General features: G+C 53.6%; 6 protein-coding genes across 6 annotated transcripts; 3 read left to right on the forward strand and 3 right to left on the reverse strand.

The window, feature by feature from the left end:
- Positions 1 to 221: 221 nt before the first annotated feature.
- CH63R_06079 (UMTA methyltransferase) lies at positions 222 to 2,048 on the reverse strand (the record flags this gene model as incomplete). Its single annotated transcript, XM_018301054.1, has 10 exons — positions 222 to 309; positions 370 to 789; positions 837 to 974; positions 1,039 to 1,076; positions 1,138 to 1,175; positions 1,236 to 1,365; positions 1,431 to 1,453; positions 1,537 to 1,622; positions 1,671 to 1,705; positions 1,758 to 2,048. 10 exons carry the CDS (start codon positions 2,046 to 2,048, stop codon positions 222 to 224), a joined length of 1,287 nt encoding a protein of 428 aa, XP_018158904.1.
- A 667-nt stretch (positions 2,049 to 2,715) lies between these two features.
- CH63R_06080 (Alcohol dehydrogenase) lies at positions 2,716 to 3,633 on the reverse strand (the record flags this gene model as incomplete). Its single annotated transcript, XM_018301055.1, has 1 exon — positions 2,716 to 3,633. The coding sequence occupies one exon, from the start codon at positions 3,631 to 3,633 to the stop codon at positions 2,716 to 2,718; it is 918 nt and encodes a 305-aa protein (XP_018158905.1).
- A 918-nt stretch (positions 3,634 to 4,551) lies between these two features.
- Positions 4,552 to 5,643, forward strand: CH63R_06081 (uncharacterized protein; the record flags this gene model as incomplete). The annotated part of the gene is made up of 1 exon (XM_018301056.1): positions 4,552 to 5,643. The coding sequence occupies one exon, from the start codon at positions 4,552 to 4,554 to the stop codon at positions 5,641 to 5,643; it is 1,092 nt and encodes a 363-aa protein (XP_018158906.1).
- A 474-nt stretch (positions 5,644 to 6,117) lies between these two features.
- On the reverse strand, positions 6,118 to 7,786 carry CH63R_06082 (Chitin recognition protein; the record flags this gene model as incomplete). Its single annotated transcript, XM_018301057.1, has 4 exons — positions 6,118 to 6,522; positions 6,620 to 7,110; positions 7,175 to 7,631; positions 7,691 to 7,786. The coding sequence occupies 4 exons, from the start codon at positions 7,784 to 7,786 to the stop codon at positions 6,118 to 6,120; spliced, it is 1,449 nt and encodes a 482-aa protein (XP_018158907.1).
- A 999-nt stretch (positions 7,787 to 8,785) lies between these two features.
- CH63R_06083 (putative Alcohol dehydrogenase) lies at positions 8,786 to 9,972 on the forward strand (the record flags this gene model as incomplete). Its single annotated transcript, XM_018301058.1, has 2 exons — positions 8,786 to 8,975; positions 9,026 to 9,972. 2 exons carry the CDS (start codon positions 8,786 to 8,788, stop codon positions 9,970 to 9,972), a joined length of 1,137 nt encoding a protein of 378 aa, XP_018158908.1.
- A 703-nt stretch (positions 9,973 to 10,675) lies between these two features.
- On the forward strand, positions 10,676 to 11,311 carry CH63R_06084 (uncharacterized protein; the record flags this gene model as incomplete). Its single annotated transcript, XM_018301059.1, has 2 exons — positions 10,676 to 10,786; positions 11,036 to 11,311. The coding sequence occupies 2 exons, from the start codon at positions 10,676 to 10,678 to the stop codon at positions 11,309 to 11,311; spliced, it is 387 nt and encodes a 128-aa protein (XP_018158909.1).
- Between the last annotated feature and the right edge of the window lie 1,824 nt (positions 11,312 to 13,135).

The following is a 13,135-nucleotide window of genomic DNA, read 5'->3' on the forward strand; positions in this document are numbered from 1 at the left end:
ATAGTTTCAACTCGGAACAAACTTCATTGCCCTATGTAATGGTTTCCATGACGACAGGCTGGGGCAACCTTGGTTGCTTAGTTATCAACCGGTGCAGAAGACGGACGTAGGCTTTAATATCAATCTTCATTTCTTTTGATAGCCCAAGGACAAATTATTGTAATGAAGTATAGACCAGTCCAGCGAGTTTAAGAGGACATGGAAAAAGCGAATGGTAGAAATCAATTTTCCTCCCCCTCTTCTCCGTCTTCTCCCTCCTCTTCCTCCTCTTCCTCCTCCTCGTAAGGCTTTTGGGCATATACCACATGGCTGTAAAAGTGCTGTTAGCATGCATTCAAAAGAAAATGCCGGAACTCAGGAAAGCCTTACATCACGGTATAAGCATGGAAAGCCGCAGACTTCAACTCCTTGCGTACATGAGCAAGCAGCACCAAGACTTCCTCTCTGGTCCATCCGTGAATCCCGCAAAACGTCTTCAAGCTGAACGCCTCCAACCCGTCCAAAACCTGGATGAGGTTCGTCATACCGATGTCCCTGTAGTACGGGTGTTTCGGCCACGGTCCGATGGGCTGTTTGAACTGGTCATGAAAAACGCCGACAAAACCGGCGTCCTTGACCCATCCTTCTAGTTTTGGTCCAGGGCTAGGGTCGCGGCCAATCATGTGAACAGCCTCGATAAGAAGCTTGAGCCACTTGGAAGTTTGGTGATCCTCGGTGAGGGTGCCGTCATCGGAGTAAAAAGTGACGTCGTAGTCTTGAAACTCTACCCAGCCGCCGGGTTCGAGGTTGCTAAGACGATGTCAATACATGTTTTGGGTGGTTGTAGGTGATCATACTTATAAACGTTCCTGACCAGTTTTGGCCAGTCCGTAATAGAGCCAGACATATAACGGCTGAAAATGAAGTCGAACTTGTTATCGTTGACCCAGCGACTCTCGACATCGTCAATCTCGAATTTGACGTTTGGCGGTACCCTGAATTTCCGTTAGATTTCTACTTTTCTCTAACGGGCATGCCCTCGAATGGAACACTAGTTACCAAGAAGGCTGTATGGCACTGAGATCGTTCCCTAGAATCTGCGCAATAGTCAGTTTCACAACACGATCCGAACCGGCCGTGACCTGTGTCGTTTCATACCTGGGCGTTGGGGAAGACGTCTGCCGCCTCGATAGCCCCTGTCAACCATGCATGTTAATAGTGTTCACATCCATCGAAGAGCTGAATAGGCCGCTTACAAATGCCAGTACCAGTGCCAATGTCAAGAATGCGATGGGTCGTTTCCTGCGGGACTGGAGCCAGAAAAAGCTTCCTGCCTATTGTCTTCATAACCAACATGTGATTGAGATCAAGTCGGTCCATTTCGCTCTGTTGCATATTAAACAGTCAGTAAACTGTCTTTGGCACTGGAGAGAACCGAAGCCTGTTGTTACCTCATCATTGGGGACCAGGTAAGCTGTTTCGGTGTCAGTAACGAGCCATGTGGGATCATGTTCCGGACCAAGCCGGGACGGATGGCTGGCTCCTCTCAACACTTACATCCGGCGCGATAGGCATGATAACGGCGACCATACTCAGTCGGGTAGTCAACAACGCTTGAACTCAGGGATGCAGTGTATGTGGAACTGCGACATTAGCTATGGTCCTGAATAGAAAGAGCTGAGGGTGCTCACATGCGGTCGTCGATGTTCGACGTAGTCTCGCTGAGCTAACGTCTGGATTAGTGAATATCGCTACCTCGGGGCATGAAAACTGCGCACACTGGCTGTATCGTCGACTTCAAGCGCAGCAGAACCGGCTTCGGTTGCAGGGGGGCCTGCTGCGGTTGAAGAAGGACCGGCTGCGGGTGAAGAGGGACCGGCTGCGGGTGAAGAAGGACCGGCTGCGGGTGAAGAAGGACCGGCTTCAGACGCAGTAGGACCGGATTCGGGTGCATCAGGGCGGGTTGAAGGAGCCGTGTTGGGTCCAACTGAGGCTTCTCTTGTTGGAGAGGCTGTCCTCGACCTCGAGGTCAAGGCCGGTGTGGGCGACTTTGGTGCAGAGTCCGCCATCGTCAATGTCGATCACTGGGCTCCAATGCAATGATGTAGGGAATGTGATGTTCCAATATCCGAGGGCGGCGAACTTGCTCATCTTAAAGAACTCGTTCTCGCAAAGAGGGAAGAGGGGTTCGCGGGGGGAAACACCCAAGCTTGAGACGAGCTCGTTGTTGGTGCAAGCACCCAAGGCATGCAGGACGTATCACGCATACAAACAGTCATGTATGCACTCTCATGACCCCACCGCATTGCATTGATACAGGCCTCGGAGCAAATCATTTGCTTCCCAATGTTCACTCTGCGGGGGGGCTTCGACGGCACAGTCCCAGAGACAAGACTTAATTGGGAAGTTGGGAACCACCCATGTTTGCGAAATTGCGCCGAGAAAATATTCTAAACCGACCCATGTCATGCGAAGCGATGCAGCCATCAAGTGATTAGTACTGGGGATAAAGTTATGGAAGGGTCAAGGTGTTTGTGAATAGCGACAGGATACTGGGAGGTGTCAGAAGGGTGAAGACGGTCAACAATTGAGGTCCATTTAGGAGAAGCAAATTACGCCCCTTGAGGCAACTTCTCACCTAACAGTCTCCGAACCGCATCGGTAATCCAAACGGTTGGATGTTGGAGATTTCCGGGATCATAAGATGGCATTTCGTCCTGCCAAAAGCATCCGCCATCATTTTCTCAGCATCTGCGTTAGCGCGGCGATGATGTTGTCCGTCCTGTGAGCCAACAGGCTCACATGCGCCTCGTCCTCGTCGATCCTCAGCTCAGCGCCCGGAATCGCCTCCGCCGCCTCCACAGCCATCCGGCGAGGGACGTTGATATCCTTGCCGCCGTGCCATATCACCAACCTCCCCTTCTCGACCACCAAGTCCCCCAGCTCGAACCCCCACGGGCTTCCGAACAGCCTCGCCTCCCATGCGAAGCCCCGACAGCTCTCGCGCACCGCGTCGCGGGTGCTCTGCACCAGGGCGCTCAGGATCCTGCCGTCGTCGGCAAAGAGCGCCTCCTGGTCCTCGATCGGTCGGCTCTTAAAGCTCTCGACCACCGACTGCGCAAGCCGTTCCGGGTGGTTCACGTCCCGGGCCACGTTCCCCATTTCCCACTCAGCGACCATCTCCACGAGCCATGTCACCCAGGGCGCCAGGGTGAAGAGGACGCGGTTGAGGAGCATCATGCTACCGAGGCCGAGTTTCGTCGGGTACATGCCCGAGACGATCGCGGCGCCGGCCAAGCGAGTCGACGGGATTGAGTGAAGACAGGCGAGGGCGTACGGCCCGCCGCCAGAGACGCCCAGGACCGCAAAGCGATCGATGTTCAGATGGTCTGCGAGGCGGAGGACGTCCTGGGGGAAGGAGAGTATGGTCCGGTTCGGTTGGAAAGTTGAGCCGCCGTAGCCTGGGCGGGTCACGGCGACGACGCAGACGTTGCACTTCACGGCTGCCTCGTGGATGGGTTGGCCTTCATGATGAGAGCCGGGGAGGCCGTGGAAATGGAAGATGGTCGGCTGATCTGGTCGGGGCGTGACGCCGAACGTGGTGTAGCTGAGGGTGCGTCCGTCGGGGAGGACGAGAGACTGATCATTTGGCATTGCGCCTTCGGATCAAAAATCGACAAGCAATTAATGCCAACACTATGAAGCCGTACGTTTGTGTTTAAAATAATGGTGATGAGTTGAAGCTGACCGAACTTGGCAGTAATTGAGAAACTCTTACTCCGTCATCGCGTTCCGCTGACCCCCAAAACACCCAGCTGCGCCACTCTGTGGTTAAGGGTGCGGCTGGATCACCCAGCGCTCTGCAATTACCTGATTCTCTCTGATTAGTGCAAGCTGAGCGTCTTTTCATATTCTGAGGTTGCAAAAGTTTTCTCATTCACGATGGGTTGTATAACCCGTGGGCTACAAACGGACTCCAGGGTTGGAACAAACTCTAGGGGGCTTGGAGTGGTGGACTGTAGCTGGTACCTAGAGTACGATGGGCGCCTCCGGGACAATTGCGGACCACCCAATGCCGAATAGGTGAGTAAAATATCGGTTTGGTAACTTGTATCACTGACAGAAAACCTGAGAACGGCTCTTGATGGCTATTTGTAGAGGAAAGTGACCGTTGACCGTTGAGATTTGGCATGTTCATCACTTATTCAACTTCGGCCTTCACTCAACCTCGATAGTTACACACAGCACAGTGCAAGCCGCCCACCTAGCAGAAGCTTTCTTGTGTTTCCAATACAACCAACAGGTTACATAGATTCAGACCTTGGTTTAGCTTTACCATAACCATGGATAGCATCCAGCCCTGTAGTCCATAAGTCAGCCCAACCTTAACTTCGTGTCCACGTATAAATCACTACAAGATGACCAGACCTCCTGATCTCGCTCTGTCATTCTAGCAAAAACTCTCGACTCTTCATTCCTACCCTCTATCAACACCGAGAGCCTTGAGGGCTTCTCACTTCAAGCCACCCGACTTCATAAGAACCACTCCACCTTCACCTCGTCGAGGTCACAATGACCACTCGAACATTTCACGGCTTTCCGCTCCTTCCCGGCGAGATCCGCAACCAAATCTGGGACCTCGTCGTACGCCCTGCCAACTATCGGGGCGTTCACTACTTCTCGATACTGGAACTCGAGTTGCAGGAGGCGAGCGAAACCTTTGCCAGCCAACTCATATGGGGCGACGCGTACAACTCACTCGGTGCGACTTGGTTGACCGACGACGGCTTATCATCACTCGGCCGGGCCCCCAGCAACCCGTCGACGTACGCCATTGACTGGGGCCTCTGGACGGCATGCAAAGAATCGCGCTCGTTCATGTGCCACCGGTACGGCGTCGCGAAATGGGCCGACTTCCTGCGTAGGCAACAAGAAAAGGAAGAGAGAGATCAACAACAGAAAGAGCTTCGCCGAGAAAAACCTGGTTCAGAGGAGATACCGGCAACTTTCGCCCTGAAAAACGAGGATTGTTTTCACTCGCTCGCTCTCTTTCCCAGGTATGACCTGATAGCGCTGCAGCTGAACGGGAACTACTGGCTCTTCGGTATGGCTCTGCGGAGATTAGCTTTCAGGTCAAGGATACTTGACCTTACGGACATCTATCACGTCGCCATTGAGTTTGATCCATCTTGGAGTGTGAACGAACTCGAGCAATATCAAAGAGAAGTAGAAGGCGAGATTGAAGGCGAAGAGGACCGATTAGACCCCAAACTCTACGATACGTACGATAATCTGGTCGACATCAGGAGGAGGGGAATACGGGATAGAACTACCCTGTGGTTTATCGATAACAGTCTCCGTCGAAAAGCGGCTGTCGTAGATGAAGGATGTACGGATCTGGGTCCAAGACCATCTGCGCAATTCGTTTTCGAGGGTCAAGACTACAGATACTTTGGGATGCCATACTACAGTATCATGGACTTGTGCGAATATGACGAAGAAGTCAAAGGAGAGAATAATGCCGTCTATTTCCTCCCGACGTTAGAAGAGATTGCTATGAAACAAGAGGCAGTGGACATGCGACTGGATGTGGAGGAAGATGCTTATGAACTATGGATGTACCTTGGCGGGAGTGTCGGCTTGTTGGCACGAGAGCCTCTCTAATGCACTGGCGTAAAACCCGGAACTTGGTAGCATAGACTGTCTTATCCATTCAAAGTCTACCCCATTGAAAGCTTTTCCCACGGTAATCATCCTTGATACCATTGCAATCCTGACCGTGTTCGAAGAACGAACGGGCCATGAAGAACTGGAGGAAAGTCGATTCCAACTTGTCTAGATAAAGGGTCACCTTCGCATTCAAAAAAGGGCCAGAGGTGAATGTACTCGCTTCTTTACGCATGTTCTTTGTTGCTAATCCCTCCACTCGCCGACGGCCGCTACACAGAGACGGCAGACTCGAGGCCCCGGGCCTCGGCAGCAGCAGCAACAGCCTGGAGCTAAAGACTTGGAAAAAAGATTGAAGGCCATTAACAATTGTCGTCTTCTCGAATTAACTACCATCATACCTATAGCTTCATGTACAAATACGCCGTCATAACATATCTACACTGCCGCGTCAAACTTCTTCCCAGTCGATCAGCTGCATATACCAAAGCCAGGCTGACAACCGGCACCGCAGTACAAATCGGAGTTTCCGCAGAACCCGTACTTGCTACAGCACTGATGGTTGCCATTGCCTCGGCAAGTGGCTTTCCCAGCGCCACATGATCCATCCGTCGAGACCGGAAGTCCCGGGTCTCCACCTCCGCCTCCGGCGCTGCATGTGCCGAAACCGGGCTGACATCCAGTGCCGCAGTATGCACTCGTTGTCCCGCAATAGCCGTATTCGCTGCAGCAAAACCCACTGCCGCAGGATCCCACGCCCGCTCCACATGCACCAGGCTGGCCAGGATTGGGATTGGGATTGGGATTGGGAGTGGGATTCGGCGGAATTGTTGGTTGGGTCGGCGGTACAGATGACGGTGCCGGTGTCGTCGGGGCCTGTTTGAACGTCAGCGGAGCCATCGTTTTCGTGCGTCTGGGGACTTACTTGGCAGCTCAAGAGCCGTGCATCTGCTGCGGCTCCTTGCAGCCACACCTTCATGGTTGCCTGGAAAGATTTGCCGTTGTACGGGTTACTGGCCCCTCGAGTCGCTTCCCAAACAGCAACGCCGCCGAACGACGGCCGGCAGTAGTAGGCGCTAATGATATTTCTGGCTTGCTCATGGTTGATGTAGTTTCCCGGGTTGGCTGCGTCAGGAGAGCCAGGCAAGGTAATGAACACCTTTGCATCTCGGCTAGGTGTGTTGGACAGCCACTGAACCCAGGCATCATAAGTAAAACCGGCCGCTTGAAACGCTTGTCCAGGAACATATGACGGGTTGCTCGAGGCCCAAGTGGCTGCTGAGCAGCTCGGGGTGTTGTAGAACTGAACAAAGATCATGTCGAACTTAGCGGCAGAGATCATGGCTGCCATGCTGGCGTCTGGGACCACGCATTGGGGAGCGCCCGTCAGGTAGTATTGCTTCGATGCCGAAGCATAGAAGGTTCTCAACAGAGTGACAAGAGCAATGTAGCCAACGGAGTTGTCTGGAGATATTGACGTCAGCTTGCATTCGTTGGAAAAAGAAGACTGCGGGACATCGCGACATACCTGTTGACGGATGCTCAATGTCCATGTCAAACCCGTCAACCTCAACAGCCTGCCCGTTGTTATCGAAAGGGCGGGGCCCGGTCCAGCTTGGGTCTCTGGGACCAAACATCTTCCACAGATACGTCGCCAACAGCTCGCCTTCGTTTTGGCCTGTGAGTTGGTAGGCCGTGACACCGCCTCCGAGGGACAGGAGGATCTTCTTGCCGTACTGCTGCTGACACACAGGGATCTGGGCATTCAGACTCGGGCAGTGGGACTGCAGCTGGTTCCTTGACGGGTCGTTGACGCCATTGAATCCGGGGCCCGGATACACCTGACCGCCGCATCGATTTCCAAAGTTCGTGCCGGGGTAGCCGTTCGCCTGAGCTGGGAAGAGATGCACGAAGGAGAGGACGATGACATCGACTTCGGGCTGCTGGCAGTGATCGATCAGGTCACCCTGGTTCGGACCTTGTCCCTGGGGTATGGTCAGCTGTGGTTCAGGGTCATCACAACGTGGCGATGCGGAACTCATACGTAGTAGACCACGACATTGTTCTTCGATGTTGGGTCGAAGGCGGCGAAAACCAAGGCCACAATGCCGAGGAAGGCCAATGGGAGGCAGAGTCCCATTGTGATTGTGGGTATGGGGGGGTGGGGGGGGGGGGTGCGAGGGACTCTGGCAAAGTAATGGAGAGATGAAAAGGCAACAGGGTCTGTAAACAACGATCCGTGATGATTAGACCGGAAGCTTTGAGCTGAAAATGGCTTTGACAATGTCTCGTGGCCTAACGAGTGCGTAAATGTGTCAAGAGGCGTGACCGAGTATCTCGTCCAGCAACAATGACGTAGGCAACGAAGGGGGCCCGGCTGGGAAGGCAATGACTCTCTGCTGCTCTTTCTCATCAGCGTCGAAAAGCACCTGGATTTCCGCTTCCCTATATAATCACTTGAGCAAGCGACCTTCGCCAGTCTCTCCAAGAGACAGGCGCAGCCCCCTCCCATCGCGACCGCGTCGTCCTCAACAGCCCTGCCACCGTTACAACTGTCGGAAAAGAAATGCAGAAAGAGATACTTTGGCGATCTGTGAATCAGAATTATTGGACCTTCAATACCCCGCGATCGATAGCAACGGTACCGCTAGTGCGACTATCTCAAGTCACGTTCCCCCTCCTTCTGCAGGGCGGCTGGGCCCCTTCCCCTTGACTCAGCCTGCCACCGAGGCCGATCAAAGGGCACACAAGCGCGTAAAGAGGTTGGGGTTTTCTTCATCGCGACGCGTCAGAAATGCGTCCACGAGTATCGGTCTTGAATACTGGTGAAATGATCTGATCTTGCGAGGGGCGACTCTTGCACCATCCGACTCAGGACGGTGAAGGCGCCGCAGTGGACCGCCGTGCCGTTCGGCAGTTTCGGCGGCATGGCACCACCGAAATCGCCGAATCGCCCCACCGAACCGCCGACCGTGGTTCCCACCCGCCCGGACGCGTATTCCCCTCGCGCCTGGTGAAGTCGGAAAGTCTATAAGACTACCCCGAGTTTCCTGACCAACTAAAAGATTACAACTGGGAACCTCTCTGTTCGTTCTTTCACGCAACGCAATCTTCTTTCCCAATCCCATTCGACAACATCATGGCCGACCTTCCCCAGACGATGCGATCCCTTGCGGCGCGGAAGCACTGCGCGCCTGCGGAGTGGGAAGTGGCCGTGTTTCCGCTTCCCACGATATCGGACCCGACGGATATGATCGTCCGCGTTCACGCCGGGGCCGTCATGAAAGGTGACTGCCAGAGAATCGGCGGTTCAAATCTTGTTTCAATACGTAAGGCAACGTACGTACCCCCCCCCCCCCCCCCAGCTTTATCCACGCAGCTGGCAAAACAGGTCCTGATATCCGCCATTTACGTAGGTTCCCGCTCAAGGTCGGATCCGAGGGGGCCGGAATCGTCGTGGCTATCGGTTCCGAGGTCAAACGTTTCAAGGTCGGCGATGCAGTGTACGGGCTGAATATCGCCCGGCCGATCTTCAGCGGGCCCGATCCGGGGTTCTGCTCCGAGTACGCCATTGTTCAGGAGAGGATGATGCTCCCGAAGCCGGCGCAGATGAGTTTCGAAGAGGCCGCCTCCCTCGCGGGATACACCGTCACCGCATACCAGTGCATCAAGCAAGGCCTGGCACTAGCCGGCGAGGAGAGCCTCGAGGGGAAGACCGTCTACATCCCTGGGGCATTGAGCGGAGGCGGCTCTAGTACCATTCAGGTCGCCAAAAACGTCTTTGGCGCCGCGAAGATCATCTCAACCGTTTCGACTCCGAAGCTGGGTCTTGTCGAGCAGTACCTGCCCGGCCTCGTGGATCAACTCGTCGACTACACGACAACGGAGATCGGGGATGTCGTTCCCAAAGGAAGTGTGGACTTCATGGTCAATACTCAGATGTCTACATTGAGCTCTGGCATCCCGCTCCTGAGACCGCAGACTGGGGTTGTCGTATCCATCGCGTCCATCCCCCCGTCATCCGTATTCAAAGAAATGGTCGGACCGGGCGTGGTCCCGTTCTGGCTCTGTTGGCTGTTGGACCTGACTCAGCTGTGGTACAAGTGGAAGCTACGCGGGACCAACATTCAGCATCAGTTCGTGTCAGGGGACTCGGAGAAACGGGAGGACAATGAGAAGGCCGGAGAGTTCATCGCCACTGGCAAGGTCAAGGGAGTGTTCCGGGTGACGAACCTGTCCGACATCGAGGCGGTCAGGGAAGAATGCGGGAAGGTGAATACTGGCAAAGGGGGGCTTGGCCGATGCGTTGTGAGAATCAAGGAGTGAACTTGGCACCCACGTCCGGCTTTTCATCACGTTTATAGTCCTAGGTTCTTGTATTTGCCCGTTTTTAAACATGTGACAACTGTTTCTGCATTTTTCATTCTTTTTCAGGAGCACTTCCTCGTCATCACGGCACGTCAATCTAGAAACTTCAAGTTACTAACGCCAATCCTTTCATGCGCAACATGTAAACAGACCCGGGCAATTTGAGGCATTTGAGGCATTGCGGTAACTCTCCTGCAGAAGGGCACCAAATCCTCAGGTATACCTCATTACCTCTGATTTCGAGGTGGGTAGACATCCTCCAAGTCTATTCTTCGCTCAAATGTCCGGTTCCCATCAACGCTCCTGCCAAGGTTGTGACTGTGATTTTCCAGCGCCTTCCCTGCCTCACTCTCCTGGGCAGGCAGGTACCACCTACCTGTACTTGGGAGTCTGAAGGCCCCGAGAACCTTCTAGAGTATGTACAAGAGGAAGGAGAGATCATTCCAAGGGGGAAAGTAGCCAAACCCAAATGGACAGCGCCGTAGTGCTTTTCTCCCGCGCCCTCCATTCTCTTCTCCCAGTCATCTCCATCTTCGTCTCTACCTTCAGCTTCATCCCACTCGAGGCCACACATTTTGATTGAATTGATCTGCGAATTCCCCCCCCACCGGCCGAGCTCCGGGCCGTTCTGTCCCAAACCGCCATCAAGACCCTCATCGCCATGCCCACAGGGACGTACGTCAGGTCGCGCTCTCTCGACCTCCCCAGCTGCCCGACGCCGGCGGTGCCGGTTTGGTTGTTGTACCCGAGGGATCGCACCGTACTTAGCCGCGTAAGTACCTTCGAGCGCTTCCTTTCCTTTCAATGCCAAGAGAAGACCTGTAGGCGGTCTCTTTGGCACCACCAAAGTAAGTTGTCGTCTTCTATTGATTGTACAAGTTGTCCTTAGCTAACACCTGGAACAGATGTCGTTTTGGGCACGCGTGAGTACCTTCAAACACCTCTCTCTATTTCAATACCGAGAAAACCTGCCCGAGAATATCTCCAGAGTGATTTATGGTTCTTGCTGACACTTTTGCAGTATCAAAACTTCCCTGTAAGACTTCCTATACCTGCTCCCCGCTTAACTTCCGCCACCGAGACTTCGGTTTTTCTCGAGGATGTCGATGCCGCCGATGCCACGCAGAACGGTCATTTTAAGGCTCTGGAACACCGCAACCTTTCCTCTTCGTCTCCTGGCACTGATGCCACTTCTTCACCGCATTGCCTCGACGCCGCTCTGCATTCACATCGCTTCTCCCTGCGCGCTGTTCTCTCCCTCGATGCCGCACTGTCTTTTCGTCACTTTTTGTCTTAAGGATTTGGAACATTTTCAGAACACAAGAGCTGATTTGAAACTGCAGCAACAAACACCGGGCTACCGCCCGACGGGAGTAAGTACATACGTTCTTTCATTGACCCTACCTGCAAACCCTTTCTAGTCCCTACACAAGTTTCCTCTCTCGTACAGCCTTTTGATAGTAACTTGGCTGATATTGTTGCCGTTTAGCGATCCTTCTCCACAGTAAGAACAACCCCGACCCCGTCTCCTAACTACTGACTTACAAATGTTTCTTTTCGTAATTACAGCCGTATATTCGGAACGTAAGTCTCAAGTTGTCTCTGCCCCTAGATCCAAATGCCTGTTGCTGATCCTCACTAAGATAATGATGGAGAATATTCTGGATGGAGGAGACTCTGGATGGAGGAGACTCTGGATGGAGGAGACTCTGGATGGAGGAGATTCTGGACGGAGGAGATTCTGGATGGGGAAGACTCTGGACGGAGGAGATTCTGGATGAGGAAGACTCTGGATGAGGAAGACTCTGGATGGAGGAGATTCTGGATGAGGAAGACTCTGGATGGAGGAAGACTCTGGATGAACACGAAACTGAATGAAAGTAACTCTCGATACCGTGCCAAGAAAAAAACCAAAAAAAAACCCAAATAATAATCAAATTCCGAATGCTTGCCAAGTTTGTCTCTTACGAGACCGGTCGCGCTCCTGTATGCGACGTGTACAATTACTTGCCCTGAAGCTAAGGATTGCTTGACTGTACACTTGCGCGGTATGCAGGGACATCAGGGGCCGTGACGACGAACATTTCCATGGCGGCTCTTGTTGACCTCCTGTGACTCTACCACGACATGTTCGGCATTGAGCAATGGCAGTTTGTGACATAGATGCGAGACGTGATAGCTGCCGTCGGATGTGAGCTCAGCTGTGTCGCCGGCGAGGATGACGAGTTGGTGGGCCCAAGGCTGGGTATCCGTCCACCTTGGTGTTGACGACGTGATTATTGCGTAAGTTGGTTGACCTTGACGTATCTTAGCCGGTGGGATGCGCGGCTGTCCAGGTATTGCTGGTGGTCATCCAGCAACCCTTCTGGCTGCAATCACTAACCATATCGCATTGCGAATGCTTCGTACTCTGGTTCTCGGCGAACTCTGGCGATACCCGCTCGATCGGAATCTCGATAGTCGCCGTCAGGCGCGCGTTAGGTAGCGTCCTCAAGGTTGGGAGACCCTGCCAGTACCACCATCTTTGAGGGTTTTCACCGGGACGTTCGAGAGGCTTCCCTACCAAACGAGCCGATACGGAGGGTGGAGAGACTCTGTGATTGCTCAGCTCGCCAGCATCTTCCTTTGAATCCAGTCGCGGCGTCTGCTCATTGAAACAAGAGCAAAGGGTTAATAATCTTGGCCGATCTGCATTCCCGGAACGTTGAAGACTGAGCATGTTTACATCGTACAACGTCCCCCCTTGACTGAGATGCCATTGCAGGCGCCAGAGTTTCCGCCGACAGCTACTACGCGGTACTACGCGGTGGGTTTGCACTGCGCCAAATACACACACTCAACCAATAGCTGATGTGTGTTGACGAAGCGGACGGAAAAAACCTTGCTGTTATTATGTACCTGCATTATGTCCATCCATCTGATCTAACCAAAGCACGCCAGCGCCAGTGAGAGCTCAGCCCAATGACTCGCCCCCCAGCCCAAAGGCTCTTCCCTTCCTATGGGTTTGTCCCCGTGGAGAGAGGAAACTTATGCCAAAGATGCCAAAAGGAAAGGCTGTTTTTTGCCGTTGCGGTCCGTCCTTGACGGCGATGTCCCGGCAACATCCCTTCCTCATCTTTTC

The sequence above is a fragment of the Colletotrichum higginsianum genome, chromosome 4 (genome assembly GCF_001672515.1).
Source record: "Colletotrichum higginsianum IMI 349063 chromosome 4, whole genome shotgun sequence".
Classification (NCBI taxonomy): domain Eukaryota; kingdom Fungi; phylum Ascomycota; class Sordariomycetes; order Glomerellales; family Glomerellaceae; genus Colletotrichum; species Colletotrichum higginsianum.